Source organism: Panthera leo, chromosome E1 (genome assembly GCF_018350215.1).
Source record: "Panthera leo isolate Ple1 chromosome E1, P.leo_Ple1_pat1.1, whole genome shotgun sequence".
NCBI lineage: Eukaryota > Metazoa > Chordata > Mammalia > Carnivora > Felidae > Panthera > Panthera leo.
This window is the reverse complement of record NC_056692.1, coordinates 48,579,051-48,605,349: the sequence shown is the minus strand read 5'-3', so window position 1 is coordinate 48,605,349 and position 26,299 is coordinate 48,579,051. Positions and strand designations below refer to the sequence as shown.

At 39.5% G+C, this 26,299-nt stretch overlaps 1 protein-coding gene across 3 annotated transcripts in view; it reads right to left on the bottom strand.

Moving 5' to 3' along the window:
- Positions 1–26,299, bottom strand: part of CEP112 (centrosomal protein 112) — a 412,041-nt gene that overhangs the window by 295,275 nt on the left and 90,467 nt on the right. For all 3 annotated transcript variants that reach the window (XM_042916491.1, XM_042916492.1, XM_042916494.1), the window contains 5 exons: positions 22,412–22,555; positions 10,139–10,293; positions 9,467–9,596; positions 8,317–8,409; positions 7,383–7,442 (listed from right to left, as the gene is read on the bottom strand). In XM_042916491.1, the coding sequence (XP_042772425.1) occupies positions 7,383–7,442; positions 8,317–8,409; positions 9,467–9,596; positions 10,139–10,293; positions 22,412–22,555 (582 nt within the window). The remainder of the gene's footprint in view (positions 1–7,382; positions 7,443–8,316; positions 8,410–9,466; positions 9,597–10,138; positions 10,294–22,411; positions 22,556–26,299) is intronic.

Below are 26,299 nucleotides of genomic sequence, written 5' to 3'. Positions count from 1 at the left end.
GATCCCTGGTCTGTACTGTATTATAGGCTTGGCACATAGTAGGCATGCTAAAATGGCATAAGTACATAATAAAGAAACAGAAGCAGCAACCCCACACTGATCTGGTCCCTTTAACGTATGAAAGAGATTAAAGCCCAAAATGAAACCCAGAGATGAGCCAGCGTGGACATTTTGGAAACATACATATTCGTATCGGGAAAACCCTTTCTTGAAATACAATCCTAAGTAAAAATCCAAACATCCACTAACATAAAAACACAAAGAAAAGAAAAGCTGTTTGAGTGGAAGATGCGGAAATGACATTTGGGAAGTTAACGTCCCGGTGTTAATGTTTCTACTGCTGTCACATGTTTCCCTAGGCTTTTCGCTTAAGTTTCCTTGTTTAATTAATTTTAAGTCTCTTACAAATATCACACAGATTGGGCTTTTGACCCAAATTACACATTTTCTTTTACTAGGGGAGATTATTGAGTTTATTGTCATCACTAAAATACTGTTTTTTTTTTTAAATGCTTGTTTATTTTTGAGAGTGAGAGCATGAGTGGGGGAGGGGCAGGGAGAAGGGGACACAGAATCTGAAACAGGCTCCAGGGTCTGAGCTGTCAGCACAGAGCCCGACGCGGGGCTCGAACTCACAAACCACGAGATCATGGCCTGAGCCGAAGTCGGACACTTAACCAACTGAGCCACTCAGGTGCCCCACTCACGAAAATATTCTTATTTACACATTTTTCTTTAGGCTTTGGGGGTTTTTATGTTCCCTTTTTATATAGCTTTTGTTGTTGTTCCAAAACTCGTCTATGTTCTGATAGACTGACATAGATTTTCATTTCACCAGTGATACTACAAAGATATCACAATTATTTTTAACCAATATTTCTAATAGTCAACAAGTGAAAAATTAGCCTCTGTGTCCTATCTTTTTAAGTGACAGCTTAGCACGTTAACTTCTCCTACCCATTCTGTTTTCTTTTAAACCTGGTTGATTTGATCCAGATAACCGTTTTAACATTTTTCTTTATCTACACATCTCTTCTCTCGAGAAATTTTTCTGACACCTGCATTATTTTGTATCATGTACACAAAAAACATTTAAAATTCAACTCTATTTTAGTTAATTGTGGCATGCACCCCTACTTCCTTTTCATTCTTGAGTATTTTCTGTTGTTTTGTTTGATGTGATGTTTTGCTTATCCTTAGGTGAATTAAAGTACATCAGCCAGTAAGAATTTATTTTCAAAAAGAATATCTGGGTGACCTATCTCTGAGGCTCTTCATGTCCAAGAAGGTCGGCTGTTGCCCTTGCACTTGAGGGAAAGGGTGTGTATAAGATTACGGAGTCACAACATTTTGGCCTAAAAACAGCATTTGTCACTCTACTGCTTTGAGCCATTCGGATTTGCAACCAGGGAGACTAAACTCCCCTGACCTCGGCCCCCTCTCACCCAGGCCTGGATATTTACAAAACCACTCTCTGCACTGAGGTTCAAATGCTGTTGAATCGCTTTATTGCTTTTTACCTGATACAGGGTGACTCTTCTAAATCCGTATACAGAGACCTTCAGGAAGGTTCTCTCCTACCTTTCCTTTTGTGCGAATCTATTCTGAGCCCCCCTCCAGGAATATCAATTGTATGCTCATTTCCTGTTCTCTGCTTTCGTATCTACCTCCTGTCTCCAGATGTTTCATTCTTTGCCTTTCCCTTGCAGTCTGCAGGATAATGGTTTGTCCTGATTGACCCTTTACAGCATCTGCTGTACCCCACCCCAGCTCCTACGTGAATCTTGGACCTGCTGTCGTGTTTTCAGGGTCTCCGCAACCCTTTCCATGACAAGTACCTCCGTTTTCACTTCATCCTTCTCTCTCCTTATGATGTCTCCTCCTCTTTCACAGACGTCGTACTTTCCGGGATTCTACTGATGAATTTTTTTGGATGTTTTCTTTTGGAGTAATACCTATCAGAAGAAACTCCGTTCCCTGGGTCTTCTGTATTGGCCTCCCTTTGCTCTATGCTGTTTTTCCACAGACCCCATTTTGGCTCTTTTCTTCTACTCATTTGTAAAGGGCATGTTACCCTTTCGGATTTGAGGCTTGGCCAAGAATGCGGGGGACACAGCCTGGCTTCCGTGACACGCCGGCTAGGGCGGTCTTCTTCTCGGGACGGCCGCTGCAATCCAGGTCCCAGGAAGTCCCCAAGGCGGTGGACTGGGGATTTCTACCGAGGAGGAGTTTTCTCCACACCTCACAGCCTACTTGTGTGGGACTCTGAAGCCACCTGCTACATGGGGAACTAACAGGGAGCTGCTGGCAGGGTTACTGGTCGGGCAGTGATGTTGTACACATTGGGACTGCACTCCGCGACGCCCTGCACTGCACCACCAGGGGTTTCCCCTGTTCCCTAAGTTTTGTTTTGTTTTGTTTTGTTTTGTTTTGTTTTTCTGGGACTCAGAATGCTCTGCATGAAGGTGTCGTTGAGATTTACCCCTTAAAGTGAAAACTTCAAAAAAATTACCCATACCTTTGAGGAAAACCTATCTGAAGTGACAGGGTGATCTTGAGTGCAAGCTGTGGAGTCAGACTGCATGGGTTTCTACCCTGCTCCTCCGGAAGTGACTTGACACTCTGTGCCTCCGCTGCATCCCTCCCCCCACCCTGAAAAACAGGGGTTAACGGTAACTATATTTCAAAAATTGTGATGAGTTAGTAAGCGACTCCATGGAAAATAAGTTAATTGTGATGAGTTAATAAACTACTTCCTGTATAGCCCTTAGAACAATTTCAGGAACATAATAATAAATTCTCAGCAAATGTTAACCTTCTCACACTGAACACTCTATACATAAAGCAGTTTCTTGAAAACCCAAGGTCATTATGAAGACCCAGAGTCACAGTGACGGCCCAGTACAGTAAATCCCTTAGATGGGCTGCCTGCCCTTTCAGAAAATAGCCCCTGAGTTGCTAAGAATTTGAGCTCTTGTAAGTGCTTTTTATCCCTCTCTGTTCAACCTTAACCTTGTCGTCAGGTTTGCAGCTGTGCCTTCCTGACGCCAGTCGGTGCGCTAACGCAAGCACCTTGATCTGATTTATTGCCTCTAAACCACCGGAACCATTTCTGAAGCAGAAATGGGACCATCTGAGGGGGAGAATGAGAGGCTTCCCTCGGAGGTAAAGGTGCATGTGTCAGTGCACAGACTTTTGAGCTGAGGGGTCCTTAAAGCTAGAAGCTGTTTCTTTCTCATGTATGTCTACATCCCCAGCACAATACCTGGCCCACATAAGATCTGTTTATTTGTCCTTAATTGAATACATTTGTATTGGGTGGTTAACTGCCTTTTTGGACTCTATTTTTAGTTGTTACCTATATTCCAGGTAGATATTTATTTTACCTATATTCTATAGTTTAGTTTTTACCTATATTCCAGGTAAATATATATTTTACCTATATTCTATACCTGTGGTGATAAAGATAATGTTTCTGTCAACCTTTCCTTTTTTACGTACTCTACGCAGTGGAGAATAACCTGATCTTGTAATCCTTTCCCTACTATATATGGCTAATACCAAAAATAAATTTTAATCACTTAAATAATGAAAATACAAACCAGAGAGTCAAAGACACAGCACCTATTCCCCAACATGGGAGTCTGTTGTAAATAACTGATTGAACTAGACATAACCACAATTATTGAACATTTACTAAATGTATGTAAACATATGTAAAATATTACGTCTATTTTCCCTGGCAGCCCAAGAATTTAAGTGATCCAAAAAAAGGAGTACTTGTATAAATAAGAAAGAGATTCTGCTCTGCCGAAGGACACAGATACACGCTGGCAGACATCCCAGCACAGGAAGGGGCAGTGAACTGCCACGCACCCACACCGTCTGGCTAATTCCACCCCATCCCCAGCCTCGGCTTCCCCGCAAGAGAAACGCAGGCATCGGGCTGCATGACTTCTCACTACAATACGTTTCACTGTGCAATTTCATTTTTCCCAGACTTCACTCGAGGCACACTGTCCTCTTAAGGAAAACCATGCCAGTAGAAGATGCAAAATACTACACAATATATTCAGTCGAAGATGCAAAATACTACACAGTATATTCTGTGTAAAGCTGTGACCATTTTAAATTATTTTAACCTGATTAAAAGAATTATAAGTGAAGGTGAAACACCGGAATACGATTTTGTGATGGTTTCGAGCTCCTGCAGACGCTGTCTCTCATCTGTTACACAGTCACAGCAGAGTCATTATAAGTAGGTATTTTAATTCTCGCACATTTCAGAATATACATGCTTAACATCTGTCTCACAAACTTCTTTAGGTAAACAGTACCATCTTTCACTCTTTGGTGACTGTTTGGAAAACAAGCAATGGGTTATTTGTAGGAGGCAGGTGTTTCCTTGCTAGTAAAATCATTTAGCCCGACCATTTCCTGATTTAACAGATTAGGACACTTCATCAAACAATGACATTTAGTTTTACTACCTATTATTTGTTTGATGTTCAAAGATCTTAAGAGCAGGCAATAGCCGCTAGAGATCAATAAAAACCATTAGATAATATGTGTGTGTGCTTAAATTAGGGACAGCATTTGATGCTGTTTCTCTGACCTCAAAGACAAGCTAGAATCGCTCATGCTGCTTTCTTATTGGCGTGAGGAAATAATGTCACTGAGATGGCATTTCCTCCTCCTGAACAGATATTCAGAACTAAGTTTTCTACCAAAAGTTATTGAACGTGCACACCTGTAACACCGGCTGACCACCAAAAACCCTATACAACCCACTTGGCTATTGAGTCCACAGTCCAGGACTGTGTCAGATTTATGTCAGCTCTTTGTGCAGTCAAGAAGGATATTCCCCGAGGGGGGTACAAGACATCAAATCTTCAAGGACTGAGATCACAGCAGGTTTAATAAAGAAATAAGAACAGATGTCAATTTAAAAGGGGGAGACTGTGAAATTAATTGTAAAACAAAAAGTGACATGCTGAGCAACATTTTCTTCCAGCGCAAATGAAGTCAGAACACATGCAACGTGACCAATTGTGCTTATTTTTCTTTTAAGGATTGCTATTATTTTAAACACTTCTTCTTTACATTGAAAACAATTAACACACTTTAACTACTTACATTATTAAAAAGCTAGGCCAGCTGATACCGTGTGGAAAGGGAAAAAGCTGTAGTTAGGATGCCTAATAAAAAGGACTCAGCTTTGCTCCCCTGTCACTCAGGGAAACACAACAGGAGTGGGTGGGAGGTTACTGGACAGGCGCAAACTGAGCTCGAACGTGGTTTCCTGTGTGTGTCCGCCAGGCAGAGGGGCTGATCCAGAAACCTTAGTGTACTTTGTGGCTAACTAGCCAAGAAAAGACAGCGGTAGGAGATGGGCTCTCCAGCTCTGACAGTCCTCAGTAGAACTTAACAGGAGTTTGGGATAGGAATACATTCTTTCAAAATTAGTCAGTGCCTGCCCTTCTCTTTGCTCCCAGCCCCTCCTTCCACCTCATAGGTACCCAGATACTATCTCAGGAAGAGAGCTGACCACAGAGCTTAAAGAAGCAAGAGGCCAAGGTGTTCCTTAACGAACAGGAAGCCAGACATCTGCCCAACAAATGAACAATGGACCGACCAACAAGTACACCCAGAGGGTGCGTTATTCAGTGGGGGTGAGGCTTATGATAACGTATGGTCTTCTTTTAGTAAGAAAAATATTTACGAAGCTGCATGCTCCACAGTAAAAAACTAAAAAAACAAGTTCTTTATTTCAATGAAAACAGTATTTCCCTCTCTTGTTCAGATACCATTTTGTACACATGAAATATATTTAAGATCCTGCATTGAGGCCGCATTAAAACAGCACGAGGAAAAACCTTAGCAATAAGAAAATTATAATTTAAAAAATTTTTTTAATGTTTATTTTTGAGAAAAAGAGAGAGAGAGCACGCGAGCAGGGGTGGGGGTGGGAGGGAGACGCAAAATCTGAAGCAGGTTCCAGGCTCTGAGCTGTCAGCACAGAGCCTGATGCGGGCCTTGAACTCATGAACTGCGAGATCATGACCTGAGCTGAAGTCAGACACACAACCTACTGAGCCACCCGGGCGCCCCAGAAAATTGTAATTTTAAAGGGCATGTATTCAGGTCAATACATGTCAGTAGAAATATTCACTTTTCCAAATGACAGAAACACTCTTCCTAGATATTAAGCTCCTGGAAGGCAGAATCTATGCTAATTTATCCTTAACCTTCTCCCCCATTCCAATGACACCTTCGACCAATGAAAGTGTTTAATGAATATCTGCTGAGTGACTATATGGATAAGTGAGATGAGGGATACACAGTGTTTTAAGAATGTTGTGCTATAAAACCTGCTTCATTTTAAACTGTATGTATTTAATTATTGAAGGATTAATGTTTTTCTCATTTTCTTTTATATGTATATTTTTACAAGTAGGTTAATTTGGCTAATATTGCAACAATAAATAATTCCAAAAGCAGCAATAAAATCTTTGCTATTTAACTGTTCTTGACTATCCAGGTTATACAGCAAACAACAAATTCAAAACTAAAGTTTAAAAGTCACAAACCTAGGGGCACCTGGGTGGCTTGGTCGGTTAAGCTCCAACTCCTGATTTCGGCTCAGGTCATGATCTCATGAGCTCAGGTCATGATCTCACGGTTCACAAGATCATGGGATCGAGCCCTGCATCAGGCTCAGTGCTTACAGTGTGGAGCCTGCTTGAGATTCTCCCCCTCCCTCTCTCTCTGCCCCTCCCTTGTGCGCACACATGCACACGCTCTCTCAATAAATAAATAAACATTAAAAAATAAGTCACAAACCCATAGAACCTTGCATTTTATTGCCAAAGGTGTTAACAGTATATCAATAAACCCCCAGTTATTACTGATAACACGGATGCCAGCATATGCAGAATTATTCACTGTTCTAAATAACATGAAACAATTATTCATGAAATTTTTAACTAGTAGACAATTCTTTCATTGTTTTATATTCCTTGGTTAAATATTTAGCATTACCGCACATATGATACAACAGAACACAAACGGCTCCTATCACTTGTATCATATTTTTAAACTGGTAGAAAAAACTATAATTTCAAAGTGTTATGAGAAGTTAATACCACAATACTTACTCTTCACTCATTAAATATAATATACAAGGGGTGTTTTTACATTGATACAATTAATCGAATTAAAGAAGCTGTTTATAAACATGAAAAATGAAGAAGCAAAATTTGATCACTGGCTAGCTGAAATAAACTTGAGAAATAAATGATTCTTTAAAGTCTAGAATGCATGGCTTTGTAAAAACCAGCCCTCATGCTCACTGCCTTACAGTGCCCCACAAAACACATTACCTTTTTCTCATAGGTGTGTTTTAAATGACTTTTCTCCATTTGAAACTTATTTTCTTGATCCTGTGAATAATAAATATTTATTTTTATTATAGTTAAAGTTGCTACTGGAGTCAATAAAATTAGTAATCTACATAAATTCTGGGATGAGCACTGAGTGTTGTATGTAAATGATGAATCAGGGGATTCTATCCCCAAAACCAAGAGCACACTGTATACATTGTATGTTAGCCAACTTGACAATAAATTATATTAGAAATAAATAAACAAACAGACAAACAAACAAACCAAACTACCTGATGACAAACCTTATTGAAGTTTTGCATATTATGACAAGAGCCCTACCTGTCCAATGATGTAAACCACAAATAGAAATATGAATAGCTTTATGTTAGGGCAGAACAGAAAACCTTAGTTATCTGAAGATGTTAACTACTCTCACAAGGACCTACTTTAGAGTGGAAGAGAAACTTTCTCGCCCTTATTATTAGGAGATTACTTAAAAGTAACCAACTGACTCAATATAGAAATAATACACTTGAAATTATATCAGATGCCAGTCTGGCATGTCTTGACCATGAGGGAAAAGGAAGGATCTAGAAGATGTGAAGAAGAAAGAGAAATTATGAAGACTGGTTGAGAGGAATTTAAAGGGAGGAGATTATTCTAAAATAATAATGTATTTAAATAAGGCTTATTTTTTGAATGAATCAAAAAAGATTATTCAAATTAAAATTATTGTTCTTTATTCTTTATATCCCACTAGCATCTTCTTTTGTTAAAATAAATAAGACGAAAAATGTTACAACGTAACAAAAGAAAAAATGGCTAGTTCCATGTCTGAGGGATTCTTTTACATCAACTCTTACTTATACATATAATCAAGACAAGGAAAGGTGAGATTTAGCCACTGCTCCGTATAAAAATAAGGACTCACCCTTAGCTGTTGCTTTCTTTGAAGTTCTGATTCCTGGAGCTGCTGTTTTAATTGACAGATGTTCTGTTCTAGTTCTTTAATCATACCAGATGCCTAAAAGAATTTTAAGAATAATGAAAACCAGTACCATCCTAGAACTTCTGGTTGAATAAATATATCTTTTTTCCCCTCTAATTAAAGGTTTAATCAGAATGAAAATAATCTATAAATCTGAATGAAAAATATGTTTTCAAAAAAGCTTAAAAATATTTTAAAGTAAAAATATAAACTAAATTCTGCACAGTATTTAAAGTTATGAAAATACAATACTGATAAAGATAACAGGCTTACAGAAGACATTCTAAATTTTAATTTTAAAATGAAATCCACTGGAATACTTAATTCATAACATAGCAAGTAACTGATTGCCTTAGAATTGTAGCTATAGAATTCTCTTTGTGGAAAGCTTCAGTGTCAGACACAAAAAAAAAGTGTGTGGCTGCTAGTAAGGGTTCTTGCAGATGTATGTGATGACAGGAAAACTAAAGCATGACCCAGATTTCCAAATAATAATAATAATAATAATAATAATAATAATGTACATCGTTCTCTAAAAATGGATTATTAACACAACTGAGCATTTCTTCTTGTATTTTTATATGTCCTCTCCTTTAAAAACTTTGGTATTAGAAAGGGTTAACTCATAGCAAAATTTAGTTTATTAAATATTTATATCATGCTCTGTATTAGACATTTAGCATTTTCAGCATTTTATAATTTTTTTTAATGCTTATTTATTTTTCAGAGAGTGAGGGAGACAGAGTGCGAGCAGGGGAGGGGCAGAGAGACTGAGACACAGAATCCGAAGCAGGCTCCAAGCTCTGAGGTGTCAGCACAGAGCCCGACGCGGGGCTCGAACTCACAAACCCCAAGATCATGACCCGAGCCAAAGCTGGATGCTTAACCAACTGAGCCACACAGGTACCCCAGCATTTTCCGTATTTTAAACACCAATAAAAATCCTTACAAGTTTCAGTTATTCCAAGAATAAAGCAAAAAAGAGACTAATTTCAAATGCCAAATAGTTAGCTTCCCACGTGGCTGATCTACACCTCTAAGCTGAGTAAAGTAAGTAACTACTTTGTACGACTGTATCTACAGCATCTAATACCTTAGAAGCTGAAAGAGCATGTTCCTTTTTCAGAAGGTTTATATCAGCATCATATTTGGTTTGTAATAGTTTCATGTTTTGTTCATAATCATTCACAAGGTGATCTTTCTCTTTATGTAGTGAGTTGCGCCTAAAAGCAGTAAGAGAGTAAAATATACTTCCAATACGTTTAGAATCAACCTCTAAAATGAAAATTTTTAGTGAACCAAACTCAAATACATTATCTTTTTTTTAAATACTGTTTTAAGTTTACTTATTTATTTTGAAAGAGAGAGAGAGCAAGCAAGCAGGGGAGAGGCGGAGAGAGAGGGAGAGAGAGAATCCCAAGCAGGCTCCGCACTGTCAGCACAGAGCCCGATGCAGGGTTTGAACTCACAAACTGTGAGATCATGACCTGAGCTGAAACCAAGAGTTGGACGCTCAACCAGCTGAGCCACCCCAGTGCTCCCATTATCTTTCAATACATCAAACAAGTATCCTACTCACATTTTTACCAACTTCTTAAATGTTATACTTCTTATATTAAATGGGACTTTTAAAATTAACAAATGGCAGTCTCTGTGCTGGAAACCTCCCGCGGTTAAATGTGTAATTAACTTTGGCAAATAATTTTTAGAGTCAACATCAGTACTTTACAGCCACACTTGATAGACATCTGACTTCAGACGATACCTTGCCTTTACTTCTTGTAATTCATTACATGCTATCTGGTAAATTCTCTCAAGCTCCAATTTTTCTTGAATTAATTTCTGTCTCTGTAAATTACTGTTCTCTGCTTCTCCAGTCAGCTGCTGGACACGGGACTCCAGTTCCTTGACCATCTGGTTCTGAAATAATAAGTCATTGTTAAGAAAGCCCCTGACTGACTTTATAACACTTCTGTATCATTAAGTAGCCTGAAGAAAATATACGCCCCATTACAGAGAACAATACAATATTCTTACTAATAAAAATCAAACCAACCTCTAAGTTAACAAAATCTTTAAAAAGAAAAAAAATGCTTTCTCCCATAGGAGTAAGATCATCATGTTTATATGCTTTTAGCTATTCATTTGTTCAATGAATATTTACTGAATGTGGTATGATTCCAGGATCTATGGACAAACCAGTAAATACGAGAGATGGAGTCCTTATCCTTACAAAATCCTTATCCTTCATGTAACTCAATAACTTGTTAGGTAAGTACTTGGCAATATTCTTTACTCTTCATTTGAAGTTTTAGAAACTTATTAAAATCATAAAGGCAATGTAATAATATTTTTAAAAAGAAACTTTAAATTTTAATTTTTAAAATTTTAAAGTAAGTGATACACATATCATCAATCAGTGTATAAAAGTATTTTATTACACAGTTGCAGTATTAGTGAAAAAATATTTCATTTGTTTCAGATTTTTATTTGCTTACCATTTTGCCAAAAGCACTGCTTTTCCAGGAGCCTTCAAAATCATCACATAATTAAATCATTTCCCTACTACTTGATGCCTAAGTCATTTTGAGTTTCTCACCTTTATAAAACTAGATCAAGGTATTTATGACTAGGGACTTTATCTAAAATTAGGGTAGGCAGGCATTAGCTGAAGGGACAATTGATTTTCATTTTAACAATTAACCTTCCAGTAAGTGTGAGCAATTAGAAAAGGTTAGGATGATATTCCAATTAGTTCTTTTATACTCATCCTGAGATAAACATTCAAAATAGAGTTGAAACATTAAATAATAGTACAACCCCAACACTGTCTATTCGTTCCATCCTTTCTTCATTATAATACAAACTTAGATATATAATTTAAATTTTGGAAACAATAGGTTCTAAATTTGAGAAATGAAAACAATTACAACTAACGTAAAAACATGGTATGAAGATATGGTATATAGAAAATACATACAATTCCTAGCTCAGAGCCTGACACATATCAGATGCTCAGATTTCTTCTCCATGGATCCTATTCATTCTGCCTCTTTATTAATGATCCCTCTGCTTTGGGAATTCCTTTCAGAAGATCATTTTCCAATGTATACTCTAATCTCCTTGTTTCCTAAATATCGATTGACTGGAAGAAACAAAGAAAAGAATACATCCTTGGCCTTCCAGTTTTAAATGGTAGCATAAAAATGATTGTTATTCCTTCTTCTCTTGGAAATTACCAAAAAGAGACCAGATATACTAGAAACGGAAATGAAACCCTGTCTTAGTAAACCATAAGAGAGAAAAACTTCTCTCTCTGGCTGTGAAGGAGGAGGTTGCAATAATAGATCACACTTGCACTGAGAACAAGTGAAAAAACCAAAAGACACCAAGAAAAAAGCAATTTGAAGGCATTCGAGAACTTCCAAGGCAGCTGGGATTTAAGGGGGCCAGAGACAGAAACCGTAGAGAGACCAGTCAACATTCTGCAAGCTGCGGCATTCCTGAGGATGAGGCATGGCAATTAGAGCAGGCCTAGGCAGCCAGGACTTGAAGAATCAAGATCCCTGAGAGAAAAGGTTCACAGAAGAAGGGACTCCACACAGGAAGTTTTCTCCTCGAGGAATTTGCCAAATTTCTAACATTTACAGGACAGATGCCCATGAGACCAAGGGAAAAGATTCTGAAAAGCAGACTAGACTTTTCAGCAGTATCAATGAGGAGTGAAAAAACTGTAGATTATTCAAGGAGGAAGGCCCCTGGTAACGTCAGAGACTTTCACTTGAAACTGTGTAGAAGGCCACACTAGGAGTTGGGGTGAATCAAGAGGTAGACCAAGGACTGCAACCCTGCCTTGAGCCATTTTGGTCACTGAATGGATCAAGGAAAGTTGTCTCCACACAAGATCCTTCTTGGAGGTTAGGGTGGTGCCTCTCTGGAAGAAGATAACATCATCCAGATCATTTATTACCATTCACACACAATGTCTAGCATTCAATCAGAAAACACAAGGCATGGCGGTGCCTGGGTAGCTCAGTAGGTTAAGTGTCCGACTTCGGCTCAGGTCATGATCTCACAGCTCGTGAGTTCTAGCCCCAGGTCAGGCTCTGCGCTGACAGCTCAGAGCCTGGAGCCTGCTTCAGATTCTGTGTCTCCCTCTCTCTCTCTGCCCCTCCCCAACTCATGCTCTGTGTCTCGCTCTCTCTCAAAAATAAATAGACATTAAAAAACTTAAAAGAAGAAAATATAAGGCATGTCAAAAGTTAGAATCAAGAGGATAAAAACCAGAAATCAATATGCAGATGGCCCAGATACTGAAATTTAAAAATCTATGATGAATTTGTTACATGAGTCAAAATATATAAGGAAGGTCTGCTAAATTAAATGATGATCAAATATAAATGCAAGAATACTCCAAGAAAGGATGACCCAAGGCTGGAGATCATAGAAAATATCATCAGAACATAGTTATCCAAAGTAAGTGGATAATCTGTTGCTTGGTTCAACAATAGCATATGCACAGGTTGTGACGACAGCATCTCTGAACCCAATCTGGCATGAAGAATAAGCAGGAAAATCAGGGCTCTGTGAAAAATCACATACACCCATATTCACAGGAAGCAAATTAGGACCGAGGTCAATTCAGGAAAAGAACAACAGCATAAGAAGTCTTACAGTGCCTGTAGAATAATAAATGCCAATAGATTCACCCATACATACCCCTGCACAGTAAGACAGTTATTCATTTTATTATTTTTAATTTATTATTATTTTATTTTCATCATCTATTTTTAAAGCATTTTCCTAACACTCATAGTGTCTTACACAAAACAGACACAGAGTAAATAAAATAAATTTATGAGAAAGCATACAGGAGTATATGAAATAGCTTAAGACAATAATATTTACACAACATAAACTTTTTTTTTTAATTTTTTTTTAACGTTTATTTATTTTTGAGACAGAGAGAGACAGAGCATGAACAGGGGAGGGGCAGAGAGAGGGAGACACAGAATCTGAAACAGGCTCCAGGCTCTGAGCTGTCAGCACAGAGCCCGACGCGGGGCTCGAACTCACAGACCGTGAGATCATGACCTGAGCCGAAGTTGGATGCTTAACCAACTGAGCCACCCAGGTGCCCCGACGTAATCTTTTTTAAACTGAATACAAAGAACTAAAGGGATACAAAATAACAGAAGCCTCAAAATGGGGTAAAAAGTTATTCAGGAAAAGAGATGTTGATGTCAGATCATACTTTGCAGGCTGTGACAGGCAGTGTAGAGGGAAATTCGGGGTAGGGAACAACAGGATGAAGGAAGGAACAAATAACGGTATACATAATGACAAACAGATTACCATGTATGCAGAGAATATCCTCCCACATCGTGAACTCAAATATGGCATTCGGAAGACAAGGCTGGAGTTCCTGAATGGGCATGGCTTATACGAAGAACTTATAATAGGCATTAGATTAGTAATTAAAGTTCTTGATCATGGGTAAATGGGACAAACTGCATTTGTGAGATACAGAACAAGAGGAGATAGGGACAGCAACTAGCAGGTTACTAGAAGGGTCCTGGAATGAGGCAACAATGGCCTGAACTCAAGTGGTAGCTGTGGAAACAGAAGGGAAGAGAGCAGATCCAAGAAATTTTTCAGAGAACTAAACAGTATGATTAAGCGAAATATCAAGTAAAGGAGGTAACATGTGGCAAGAATCATAAATCTTCCAGGTTCAAAATCTAATATGCCAGGAGAAGTATAGCACATTAGGAATTAAAAGAAAGTTTGGCAAAGAATATTACTTTGGTAGGAAATAAAGACGTGATTTTCAACAAATTATGCGTTAGGATCAGTTATGCAACTGACAGAATGAGAAATAAGGGCTAGAAATACAGATGTTGGACCTTTACCCACAAACATTTGAAATCTTATAGGAGCTAAAAATTAGAAAGGGTTGGCAACTCAGCAACTATTTAGAAGCTAAAGTTCAACTCCTGTGGCAAAAAGAGTGACATATTTTATCCTATTTCATAATCTTAGTGAAATATGACAAGAAGATGTACAAACCCTAAGCATACATTTTAATAACTTTACAAATTGAAAACACCCACAAGCCACTGCAAACGTAAACATTACCAGCCACTCTGAAGCCTTATTGCTCATCCTCTCCAGAAAGGCAACCACTACTCTGACTTCCATCAGAAAAAAATTAATTTTGGCTGTTGTTAAACATCCTATGGATGGAATCATAGGTTACTCTTTTGGGTCAGGCTTCGTCATGCATATTGTATGTCTGAGAGATTCATCCATGTCATGGGGCACAACAGTAATTAAAACTTTTTCGTTGTTATATATAGTTTTCCTTTGTGTGAATATACCTAAAATAATTTATCCATTTTACTGATGGGTTGTTTTCAGTGTCTGGCTATGAAAAATAATGTTGCCATGAACACTTTCATAAATATTTTGTGGTACATATATGCACTGATTTATTCTGCTTATAATTCCTGTGGTAAAGCTGCAATTGATTTGAGTCACAATTGACTTGAAAACTATGTCCCTGCAAAACCCTACGAAGTGAATGTTTATAACAGCTCTATTCATCATTGCCAAAAACTGGACATAACCAAGATATCTTTCAATAGACAAGTGGATAAACAAGCTATGGTACATCCATACAATTGAATGTTATTCAGCAATAAAGAGAAATGAACTTTTAAGCCACAAAAACACATGAAGAACCCTGAAAGGTACAATTGCTTTTTATTTTAATGTTTACTTATTTTTGGGAGAGAGAGAGAGAGAGAGAGAGAGAGAGAGAGAGAAAATGAGTGGGGGAGGGGTAGAGAACGAGAGAGACACAGAATCTGAAGCAGGCTCCAGGCTCTGAGCTGTCAGCACAGAGCCCGACATGTGGCTCGAACTCACAAACTGTGAGATGACCTGAGCTGAAGTCAGAGGTCTAACCGACTGAGCCATCCAGGTGCCCCAAAGGTACAACTGCTTAATGAAAGAAATCGGTCTGAAAAGGATACATACTGATTCCAATTACATGACATTTTGAAAATGACAAACTATACAAACAGTAAGAAAGATCAGGGGTTGCCAGGGATTTTAGGGAGAGGAGTAGGGACAAACAGAGTGAAGCACAGGTGATTTTTAGAACAGTGAAAATATTATGTATGATACTACAATGATGCATACATGAGAAGATACATTTGTCAAAGCACATGTAATTTTAAAGTACGAAGAATGAACCTTATTTTACGCAAATTAAAAAAATCATTTGGGAATTTGGGGAAATCTCAGGAAGAAATGCAGACTGTGACAAGAGAATCTAGTTACATTACAAATATATGAAAAAACCTCATCGAAGGGATGGGGGGAAAGGTGATGGTCTAAGCAATTTTGAAATGAGTGGAGTCTGTAAGACCAAAAGCAAAAAGTAACTGCTCATAAGCACTGTACCCAAAGTTGGTTCCCATAGGGGTACACTCTGAGAGAGGTACACATGCACACTGGAATTGAACAATTAACGAAGAGGATGGTGGAAGCCATGCTTCCACTGCTGGATTGAGAATTTACAGGTACACAAGGGGAAGAGGCTAGGATAATCCATGTGGTAATGGATTAGTTACAGACATCAGTAAGAAATGATGCTTAGCTTAATAAAGATACGGTTGATTATATATAGAAATGTTTATAGAAATGCATATATTCACAGATCAGCACATGCACATATACTCCCTTCCTCTGTCAGGTAAAAGGGTATAAAAGAAATGACACCCCAGCAGTAATGAGCACACCCAGCACACAGATCATGGTTTCTAATACCTTCTCCATGGAATCCACATTAATGGGGGTATGTCAAAGGGGCACAGGAGCCCACTGAAAGATCTCTCAATGGCCAAAGCTGGAATAATATCAGCAACAAAATAAAATATAGGAATCCTGGACTATAACCCAGAGTATAAAATAAATAATATCCACAAGTCCATACTGATACAAATAAATGATTCAATAAATGTATAAATAAGGGAGAAGAGACAAATCTCTCATGCAGAAAAGCTTCAAACAATTTATATAGATATCCCACCCTCAAGTAATGAGAACATAACTCCCTACTTGTGAAGCGTAAGTAACTTTCTTCCAAAGAGGACAGTACGGAAAGGTGGGAAGTAACTTTATGGTGAAAACCCTAACAAACACTCCCTCAGCCAGGTGATCAAAATTAATAGCCAAAGTGGTAGGTCATTAATACCATGTGCCACTGATAACGATGCGATGAGAATAAGTGTACCTGTGGGATCCTATGGCCTCAACCCATAACCCCAGTCTAATCGTGAGAAAAAACATGAGACAAAATCCAATAGAGGAGCATCCTACAACATGCCTGCCCCCCATTCCTCAAAACTGTTGAGATCATGAGAAGCAAGTTAAGTCTGAGAAACTGTCACAGCCAAGAGGAAACTAGGGAGAAGTAACAACTAAATGTAATGCGATATCCTGGATAAGAAACAACGTTACGTAAAAATTAAGGAAAACTGAATAATCTATGGTCTCTCGTTAATTATGGTGGATCGGCACTGATTCATTTGTAACAAGCAGGCCAAAATCATGGAAGATGTTAGTGAAGGAAATTGGGTGTGGGGTATATGGAAACTGTGGACGACCTTGTCAAATCTTCTGTAAACCTAATACTATTCTAAAAAATAAAGTCTTCCTTTTTTTTAAATGGTTATTAAATTCAAAATGATGAACTGGTGCTATCTGGGGGTTTCTTTATAACTATGAGGCTGGAAGAAGAAATGGTGGTGGTGACCACAAAATGACAAATTCCAGTGACCTCAGAGAGGACACAGGTTGCCCCATGAATTACCACATGTCCCTACTAACAACAGGTAATCACGGCCAACAGAATATCTCAGGTGTCTGAGGCCCTGTGATACTCTTTACGGTTGGGTCTCTCAACCTTGATCCAGGTCGGTGAGCACAATTCAGTGTCAGGAAACCAGAATGGAAAAGAAAATCTCATCTTAATTTTCACTACCCTGACCTTCCGCATCACCCTTCCACTGAATAGAGTCAACAAACCAGGGCAGTATTTAGCAATACCTACGGCTAACAGAAATCACAGATGGTTGTATAGTCCATCATAGTTTTGGATAATCACTAAATACTGTTTATCCTCATTATTACTCACAAGTTACCACAGTTATTAGGCCCACTGCTAAATCTTGATATGTATTCCATTAGTTTGGAAACATATATATATTACTTTATCATGACTTTATTATTACTATTATGATAACTGTAACTCAAAAAATTGCCTCTCTTTGTGACCTGTTTTATTAAACGTAAAAATCTTTTTTTTTTTAATTTTTTTTTTTTTAACGTTTATTTATTTTTGAGACAGAGAGAGACACAGCATGAACGGGGGAGGGGCAGAGAGAGAGGGAGAAACAGAATCGGAAGCAGGCTCCAGGCTCTGAGCCATCAGCCCAGAGCCCGACGCGGGGCTCGAACTCGCAGACCGCAAGATCGTGACCTGAGCTGAAGTCGGACGCTTAACCGACTGAGCCACCCAGGCGCCCCTTAAACGTAAAAATCTTATTCTGAGAAGGACTACGCAGACTTCACAAGGTTGCCAGCAAGATCCGTGATACAGAAAAAGGTAAAGAACTCCTCTAAGAGAGACTAAAACCTCAATAAAGCCATCCACAGACTTCTCGTGTGTGTCTCAGTGCTGATATGAATCAAGCCTTGTATTTTACCACTGTCACTTCCCCAAGCATCTAAGCATTTTGCCAAGGCTTTCAGATTTATGAGTTCTAATGTATTGTCTTAAAAATTCAGTGTTTACATGTTTTAATTATGAATCTCACACAAGAAAATCCCCGCCAATACCAAAGAACATAAGTCTAATAATCTATACAAGTGTCTGCTTACAAAAAATGGCATGGAAACAAATCAACAAAAAAAGAAAGAAAGAAAGAAAGAAAGAAAGAAAGAAAGAAAGAAAGAAAGAAAGAGAAAGAAAGAAAGAAAGAAAGAAAGAAAGAAAGAAAGAAAGAAAGAAAGAAAAGAGCCCGAAAGAACAACAAAACAGAGGAACTAATTCTCAGTGACAGTCCTGTCTTTCATCTTTAGCCATGCCTTGAACTCTAGCCTATTTAATTATTAAATCAGGAGCTGCTTAGCAAGATTTGTCTAGTTTTGATGATTCTTAAATCCAACCCTGCTGACAGACTCTGTCCATTTTACTCTATATTTACTGTTACCTACTGACAAGGGCTGAATGCTAATTTTTAACTTCAATTTTCATTAAAAATAGAATGAAGTTTCGCTGACCATGACCACCTGGCTCGAAAGCATCATTTTCCTTTACGTCCCAAGTGCATGAAGATTAAAAATTCCACTGTGAAAGACACTGCTTTTATATTAATTAATGAAATATAACTGCGCAGTCAACATTGTAGGCAATCAGTATGTTTCACAGCTTGCAACTTTAGAATTGCTTAATATGTTTAACTCATGTTTGCAAAAATTTAGGATTTTGAGATGACAAAAATGTATCTTCAGATACAAATTTGATTGTTGTTCATGACTTTAAATACATCATCATGCTGATTATCCAGAAAATAAGTTCTTTTTTAAAAAAATGTTTGTTTATTTTTGAGAGAGAGAAAAATAGAGCATGAGCAGGAGAGGGGCAGAGACAGAGGGAGACACAGAATCTGAAGCAGGCTCCGTCCGGGCTCTGAGCTGTCGGCACAGAACCTGACCCAGGCTCAAACCCATGAACTGTGAGATCATGACCCGAGCTGAAGTCGGACGCTTTAACCAACTGAGCCACCGGGCACCCCAGAAAATAAATTCTTCATATTTTTTTTACCCCCAAAACCGTGATCCACGTCCAGCCAGCCTTCCGCATCGCGCTGAACAGCATCATCATTTGCTGGCTGATACTCATGCCCAAGCCAGCCCCTCTCTTACCTGGGCTACAATAATAGCTTCCTAATCAGTCTCCCTGCTCCCATCCTTGGCCCCTCACACTTTTTTCTCTGCACAGGACCAGAGAGACACATTTAAAATATCAGCCAGATGGAATCACTTCCAAGTGCTCAACCCATTAAAAATTCAATACATATATACTAAAAGTTCACTGAATTGTACACTTCAAGATAATTTTGTAAAATATAAATTATACCTCAGTAAAGCTATTTAGAAAAAAAAAAAAAAGAATCCATCATAATGGTCTACACAGCTTTCTCTGATTTGACCCCTAACTTGTTTCCTACCACCCCCCCTTCTGCTCCCAGTGCTTTGGTCTGCACTGCCCCCTTGCTGTCCTCTGAACTTGCCCAACACATCCCAGTGTTAGGATCTTTGCACTGGCTGTTCCTTCTGCCTGAAATGCTGTTCCCAGATTATCACATGGCTCCGTCCCACACTTCCTGAGGTCTCTGTGTAAATGCCCCACCTTCAGAACGGCTTTCCATTACCTCCTTACCTATGGTAGCACCCTCCTCCACACTCTCCCCTCACACCAGTGTTGCTCAACCTTTTTTTCCTTCTAATTATTGCCCCCTTAATTAAGACTCTTTATATATTTTTCTTTTAATTGTTCCCTACCATAAAATTTTAATACCTCAGACCTCCTCTTTATAAACTGTACCCACTGGAGGGTCACAAGCCACTACAATATCTGAAATTTCTTTTATCCCAACAACCAATTCCCACCATCTTGAGGACAAATCAGCCCTATTTATGGGGGAAGATGCATGTCTTCCATTGACTTCTTTTTCATCAGAGCACTGACCACCACTGGACGTTTATAGTCATTGATTGGCTGTCACGCCCACAAAACTGTGAGCAAAGACGTTCTGGTCATCACTATGGCTCCAGGACCCAGTATAATGCCTGCCATGTTTTTATAATGGACTAAATATGTCTCTTGGACTTATTATGCTTTAAATAGGGAGGAGAGGGTGAGCCTCAGCAGAAAGGGCACCAGAAACCGTTGTTGTTGAGTTATAGGGGTTCCTTATCTGTTCTGGTCTAATATGGTCTAACAGGGCTTGAGATTCTCTCACTCTCTCTCTGCCCCTCCCTCACTCTTGCTCACTCACTCTCAAAATAAATACAAAGTCCCCCCCCCCCAAAAAAAAAAGAAAAAAAGAAAAAAAATCCCTTTAGAAAATAACTCATGTCTTCCGTTAATATCCCCCCCACGCTCCATGAAGTGGGTGGAAGAGGGACAGGAAGATCTGGTCGGTTTGGGTTGTTAATTTTACCATCAAAAAAGTTTCATTATGGGACATTTCAAACGTATACAAAAGTAAAAGGGATAGTATAATAAATCCACTCGTGTCCATCACTCAGACAGAGTCAACATCTAGCTGCTTAAACAAACTTTCTAGGAATCCAAGGTACTGAAGCACCACCTGACCCTCCTATTCCAGCAGGGACTGATGCTGACAAGCCCTGAACATCTAGAAGACCCATGGTGTCACCCAGTCTGCTTGTACATTTCTTCAGTGCTGACTGAGGGTTCTGCTTTCTTGAACTGGCTAGGTCAGTTTCACCTACAACCTCCCAACTCCAAAAACTGTATTACTGTCAAATGCTCTTTGTCCTTCTGGGTTTATGCCTTTTTCTTTATCCCTTTACTATCATTTTTGTGGGCAGGGATAGAGGCCAACATGATCTTCAACCTGCCATCTTCAAACAAATGTTGATTAACTTCTTGACTTAATTATTTTCTCATTTATATGTCTCTCTTATTATTCTTACATGTTACATTTTCAAAGATAACATTAAAAAATTAACTATTGAGTACTTATTACATAACTTATGTATATTAATTTATTTAAAATTTCCAACAATGTATATTACACTGTACTACTGTTATCCTATCCAGCAGATGAGGAAAATTAACACTGGAAGAATTGACAAGGCACTCAAACTAGTAAGAAGCTGGGATTTGAACCCAAGACCCTAACGCCTAAGTTCCAAGTCTCTATGGATCCTGCTTCTCATTTCTTTAGCCCTGTGAGACAGGCCCTAGAGCTGGTCTAGGGGTCTCCACGATATGACTGAATAACTGACTCATGTTCAAGCACCAACCACACCTTTAAATTCAAGGAAGTACAGGGTCAAGGCCAGGGTGGCCCGGGTGGGCCGTCAGTGGGAAATGAGAACGGGGTTCAGCCTGACAAAAGACCCCATTCAGTGGGGTCACATCACATATTAGGAACAAGACCGATGAGGTACACTTGCTTCAGATGCGAGGAGCCCTGTTCACGTACCCATTAGCCTACCTGTTTCAGGCTTACATATTTGAGGAAGTCAGCTAAGCTTCTCAAAGGCCGAAGAACTCACTCTCTCAGACCCATCTTCTGCAACCACGTGCTCCCTGAGGAGGCTGCTGAGGGGAATCCTTCATCTTTCCTGAGAGAAAGTTACTGGTCTCTCTGCTGTGAACTATGGTGACCTTCTTCGGCATCCTTTCAGGAAGGGAACTTTTGGGGATTACCACATGACATCTCTGTCTGGTCCCTCAGTCAAGTTGAAATGAAACAAACAAACAAAACAGAGAAAGAAAGAAAGAAAGAAAGAAAGAAAGAAAGAAAGAAAGAAAGAAAGAAAGAAAAAGAAAGAAAGAAAGAAAGAAAGAAAGAAAGAAAGAAAGAAAGGAAGAAAGAGAGAGAAAGATAGACTCTAGACTGAAAGTCTAGACTGAAATCTCTAGACTGAAAGTCAGTGAAAAAACAAGAAAAAAAGATTTGTCAAGGCTTCTGGGAGGTGGGAAAAAAAAAAAAGCACCACTGAACAATCCAGAGTAAAATCCCACAGCAAACTTCAACAGACTGTCCATTGTTGCATATAATTTTGTACCAAGTAAGAAGGTAAAATGTTGTTTTAAATTCTGTAACACATTTATTTATGCACGGCACATGTTGGGGAAGCGTGGAGTCATGGAGATTAACAGGATAGTTACTAAAAATGGCAAGAAAAGGGAAAAAAGCCTCACCGTGGACTGTGTCTGTGCCATGTATTCACCCTCCATTTTATTCAGACGTACATTTGTGTCCTCGAGCAACTCTTGAATATTTTCCGTGTGCCGCTTTTGAAGATCAAACTTCTCCTTTTCCATTTCTGCCACGGCATTGTGGAGCTACACAGTGAATTCAAGAATTGACTCTTTCACCATTATTATAGAACAGATTAGTTTGCAACTCAAAAAAAAATGTTTGCCTCTATTTCTCTCTTTATTTATTTGGTGACCTAACAACAAAAGATGTAAAACTCACAAATAAATATTCACAGTAAAGATATTGTATAGAGTGTGACTAAGAAATAATTTTTCTCTTGACGTTCCTGAAGTGAAAATTTTAATGAGCAAATGAATATGAAAGGGAATTCTCCACCTCAGGTAGAAAGGGTAAATAAATCACACAGATAGCACAACGCCTCAGGTACACAACACTAGTGTTTGCCTGAAATCAGAAAACAGAAAAGTTTATAATATTGTTATCGATTAGGAACATCATCCGTCAGGATTTTCAGTTCATTTGCACAAAATTTTGCATAAGAGTAAGGTTAACAATGCCTTCTCCTTCACCCTCACCCCCAACAAGAAACTATTTTTACCCATTCCGTAGTCTATACAAAAGTAGAGGTAAAGATAGCATTTATAAATCAAATAGGGAAAGAGTTCCCTAAGGAGAACTATATACTACGTGTCCTCAAGTATACAGGTTTGATAAAGACTAGGTACCCGCCGTTTACACAGATGAAGCTCCAAAATATCTATGTAACTAAGGTAAAGAAAACAAGGTTGGGCGGATAGCTTCTAAACCGAGTTGCGAGCCTGGGCTCCCAGCCTGGGCGCGGTTCCTTCACGTATCTTAATGGGAGGGAGATTCTGAATCTAACTCCTGTCCCTGCATCCAACCCCAGGCTCACGCAATAGATGGGGCGGGAGAAGTCCAGAATAGATTAAAGGACAGATTGGATTTCCCATTCACGAATAGGAGACACAAGGATGTAACACGGACACAGAGATTCTTAAGATACTGAACTAATAGGGAAAACCCGGAGACAGGGTGGAAATTCAAGGCAGAATGCGGGCAATAATTGTTTTCTAATTCCAAGAAGTTTTCTAATTTCTAGCTGAACAGGAAAAGTGACGATGGCTCAGTAACAGCCACACAAAAGAAGACCCTGGGGTTCCACCAATTCAACATATGCAGTGTGGGCTACTTTTGAGTGGTCCCCCAAATCCCTGGGAGGTTGTTATTTGTACTTTTTGCCAAAGTATATGCTTTAAACTGGCGTTAGGTCTGGTATTCAAAAGTCAGTCACTTAGCTGGCATGTGAATGTGGCAAAGCCCACAGCACCTCGGTTTCGGTGCTGTCGACTGATGTGCGTAGTAACTCTAATAAGTGATCTAAAAGGGTCACTTAGGATTTTGTGGTTTTATTCCTATTGTAGTGGTTTCTTTCTCTTTTTTTAATGTTTATTTATTTTTGAGAGAGAGAGAGAGAGACACAAAGCATGAGCAGAGCAGAGGATGGGTCAGAGAGAGAGGGAGACACAGAATCCGAAGCAGGTTCCAGGCTCCGAGCTGTCAGCAGCACAGAGCCCGATGCGGGGCTTGAACTCACAAACCGGGAGATCACGACCTGAGACGAAGTCTGACGCTTAACCAACTGAGCCACCCGGGGGGCCCTGCTGTAGTGGTTTCTTTATGTTTATGGTCTCCCGGGGCGCCCAGGACATCTGCCTACTTAGTGTTAAAAATCCACAGCATCTAGTACATGGTTGAAGCTAGAGGAGGATCTGTACGTCAGTCTGAGTCATCTCATCCGGGGAATTTACAGTTGAGCCTGCAAGGGGAAACATGACACTGGCAGGAACAAGTATGCTCCAACTTGGCTGATACGTTTGAGGATCAAACAGGTGCATCTAGCCCAATTATCTGACTGGAAATGACTAATACTCAAGTATTCATCTAGAAATTCTATCGGTATCTACCAAGTCCCAGGCACAACAGATCACAGCGAGCTTTCCCAAACCTAGCAATGAATTAGCATCTAGGTAATTTGGTCTGGGAGGCTTTAGAGGGAAAACACGCCCCTCGGGGATAAACTGTTTGAGCAGCAAATACTACTTGTCATGCTCTAAAGGACAGACCTGGCTAGGGGTTCTTAAGCCATCAAGATGCCACCAGAGCCCTGTGATCATCAGGGGATCCACACATTCTTTAGCCAGGGTTTTGACAGTGGGTACAGGGGATGCAAAAGGTTTTCCCAGGGGCTTACATATCGATCTTTTTAGCCTGGACATTTGGCCATGTAGTTGCCTCATGACAGAAAGGACCCAGAGAAACTAGGAATCTGCGTAAATAGGTGGAGAAGTATTGTAAAAGCCCACAGGTTAATGGGCGCAGCCACTCCGGAAAACAGTCAGGCAGTTCCTTGAAATGTTAAACACAGAATTACCATATGACCCAGAAATTCCACTCCTCAGTATATATCCGTGAAGTAACAGAAAATAGATATATTGGTCTCCGCCCCCAGTTCCGGGCATAGAGCTAAAACCCTCGTCATGTCCGAAGTGATAAGAGCCCTAAGAGCATCTTTTCTTCTAATATTTGGTCTTTGACCTTGGCTCCTGGGCTAGAGCTCCTAAATCCCTTAGAACTTCCCAGGTGAGGGATGCCTGGGTGGCTCAGTCGGTTAAGCATCTGACTTCGGCTCAGGTCACGATCTCACAGTTCATGGGTTTGAGCCCTGCGTCAGGTTCTGTGCTGACGGCTCAGAGCCTGGAACCTGCTTTGGATTCTGTGTCTCCCTCTCTCTTTGCCTCTCCCCTGCTTTCTCTCTCTCTCTCTCTCTCTCTCTCTCGCTCTCGCTCTCTCTCTCTGTCAAAAATAAATGAACATTAAAAAAAATGTTTTTAAGAATTTCCTAAGTGAGGGGTGCCCGGGTGACTTGGTCGGCTGAGTGTCTGACTTTAGCTCAGGTCATGCATGACCTCACGGTTCATGGGTTTGAGTTCCACGTCAGGCTCTCTGCTGACAGTTCAGGGCCTGGAGTCTGCTTTGGATTCTGCGTCTCCCTCTCTCTCTGCCCCTTCCCCACTCACACTCTGTCTCTCTCTCTCTCAGAAACAAAAAACATTTAAAAAAAAATTTTTTTTTTAAGAATTTCGTAGGTGAAACGAGTGTGTTTTGTTTCAGCGAGATGACTCTTGATGGGCTCTTCAGGATGGAGGTCATCCTGGAAGATCAAGCCATGATTAGAAACTTGTAACTTTCAGCCCCACACCCCATTCCCTGAGAAGGGGAGAGGGGCTGAAGATTAAGTTTACAATTGCTCCTGCCTGTGTAATAAGGCTTCCCTGGAAATCCCAAAAGTTTGGGGTTGGGAGAGATTCAAGGTTGGTGAACATGTACAAGTACTCAGAGAATGGTGTGCCAGGGGAGGACGTGGAAACTCTGGGCCCCTTCCCACATACCTACCCCTGTGAATCTTTTCATCTGGCTATTCATCAATATCTCCTATTATATCCTTTATCATAAAATGGTAAATGTAAGTAATGTTTCCCTAAGTTCTGTGAGCCATTCTCACAAATCATAGAAGCCAAGGAGCGGTTCGTGTTACTCCTATTTATAGGCATTTGGTTAGAAGTACAGGTAACAACCTGGAACTTTTAGTTGACATCTGAAGTGGGGGAAGTCTTGTGGGATTTAGCCCTTATGTTGTAGGATCTGACACTAACTAACTCTAGGCAAATAGTGTCAAAATTTAATGGAATTATAGGACACCAGTTGGTGTCCAAGAAAACTGCTTGATGTTTAGAAAACCCACACATCTGGAGTCAGAAGTATTATGAGTGTATGAGTGAAAGAAA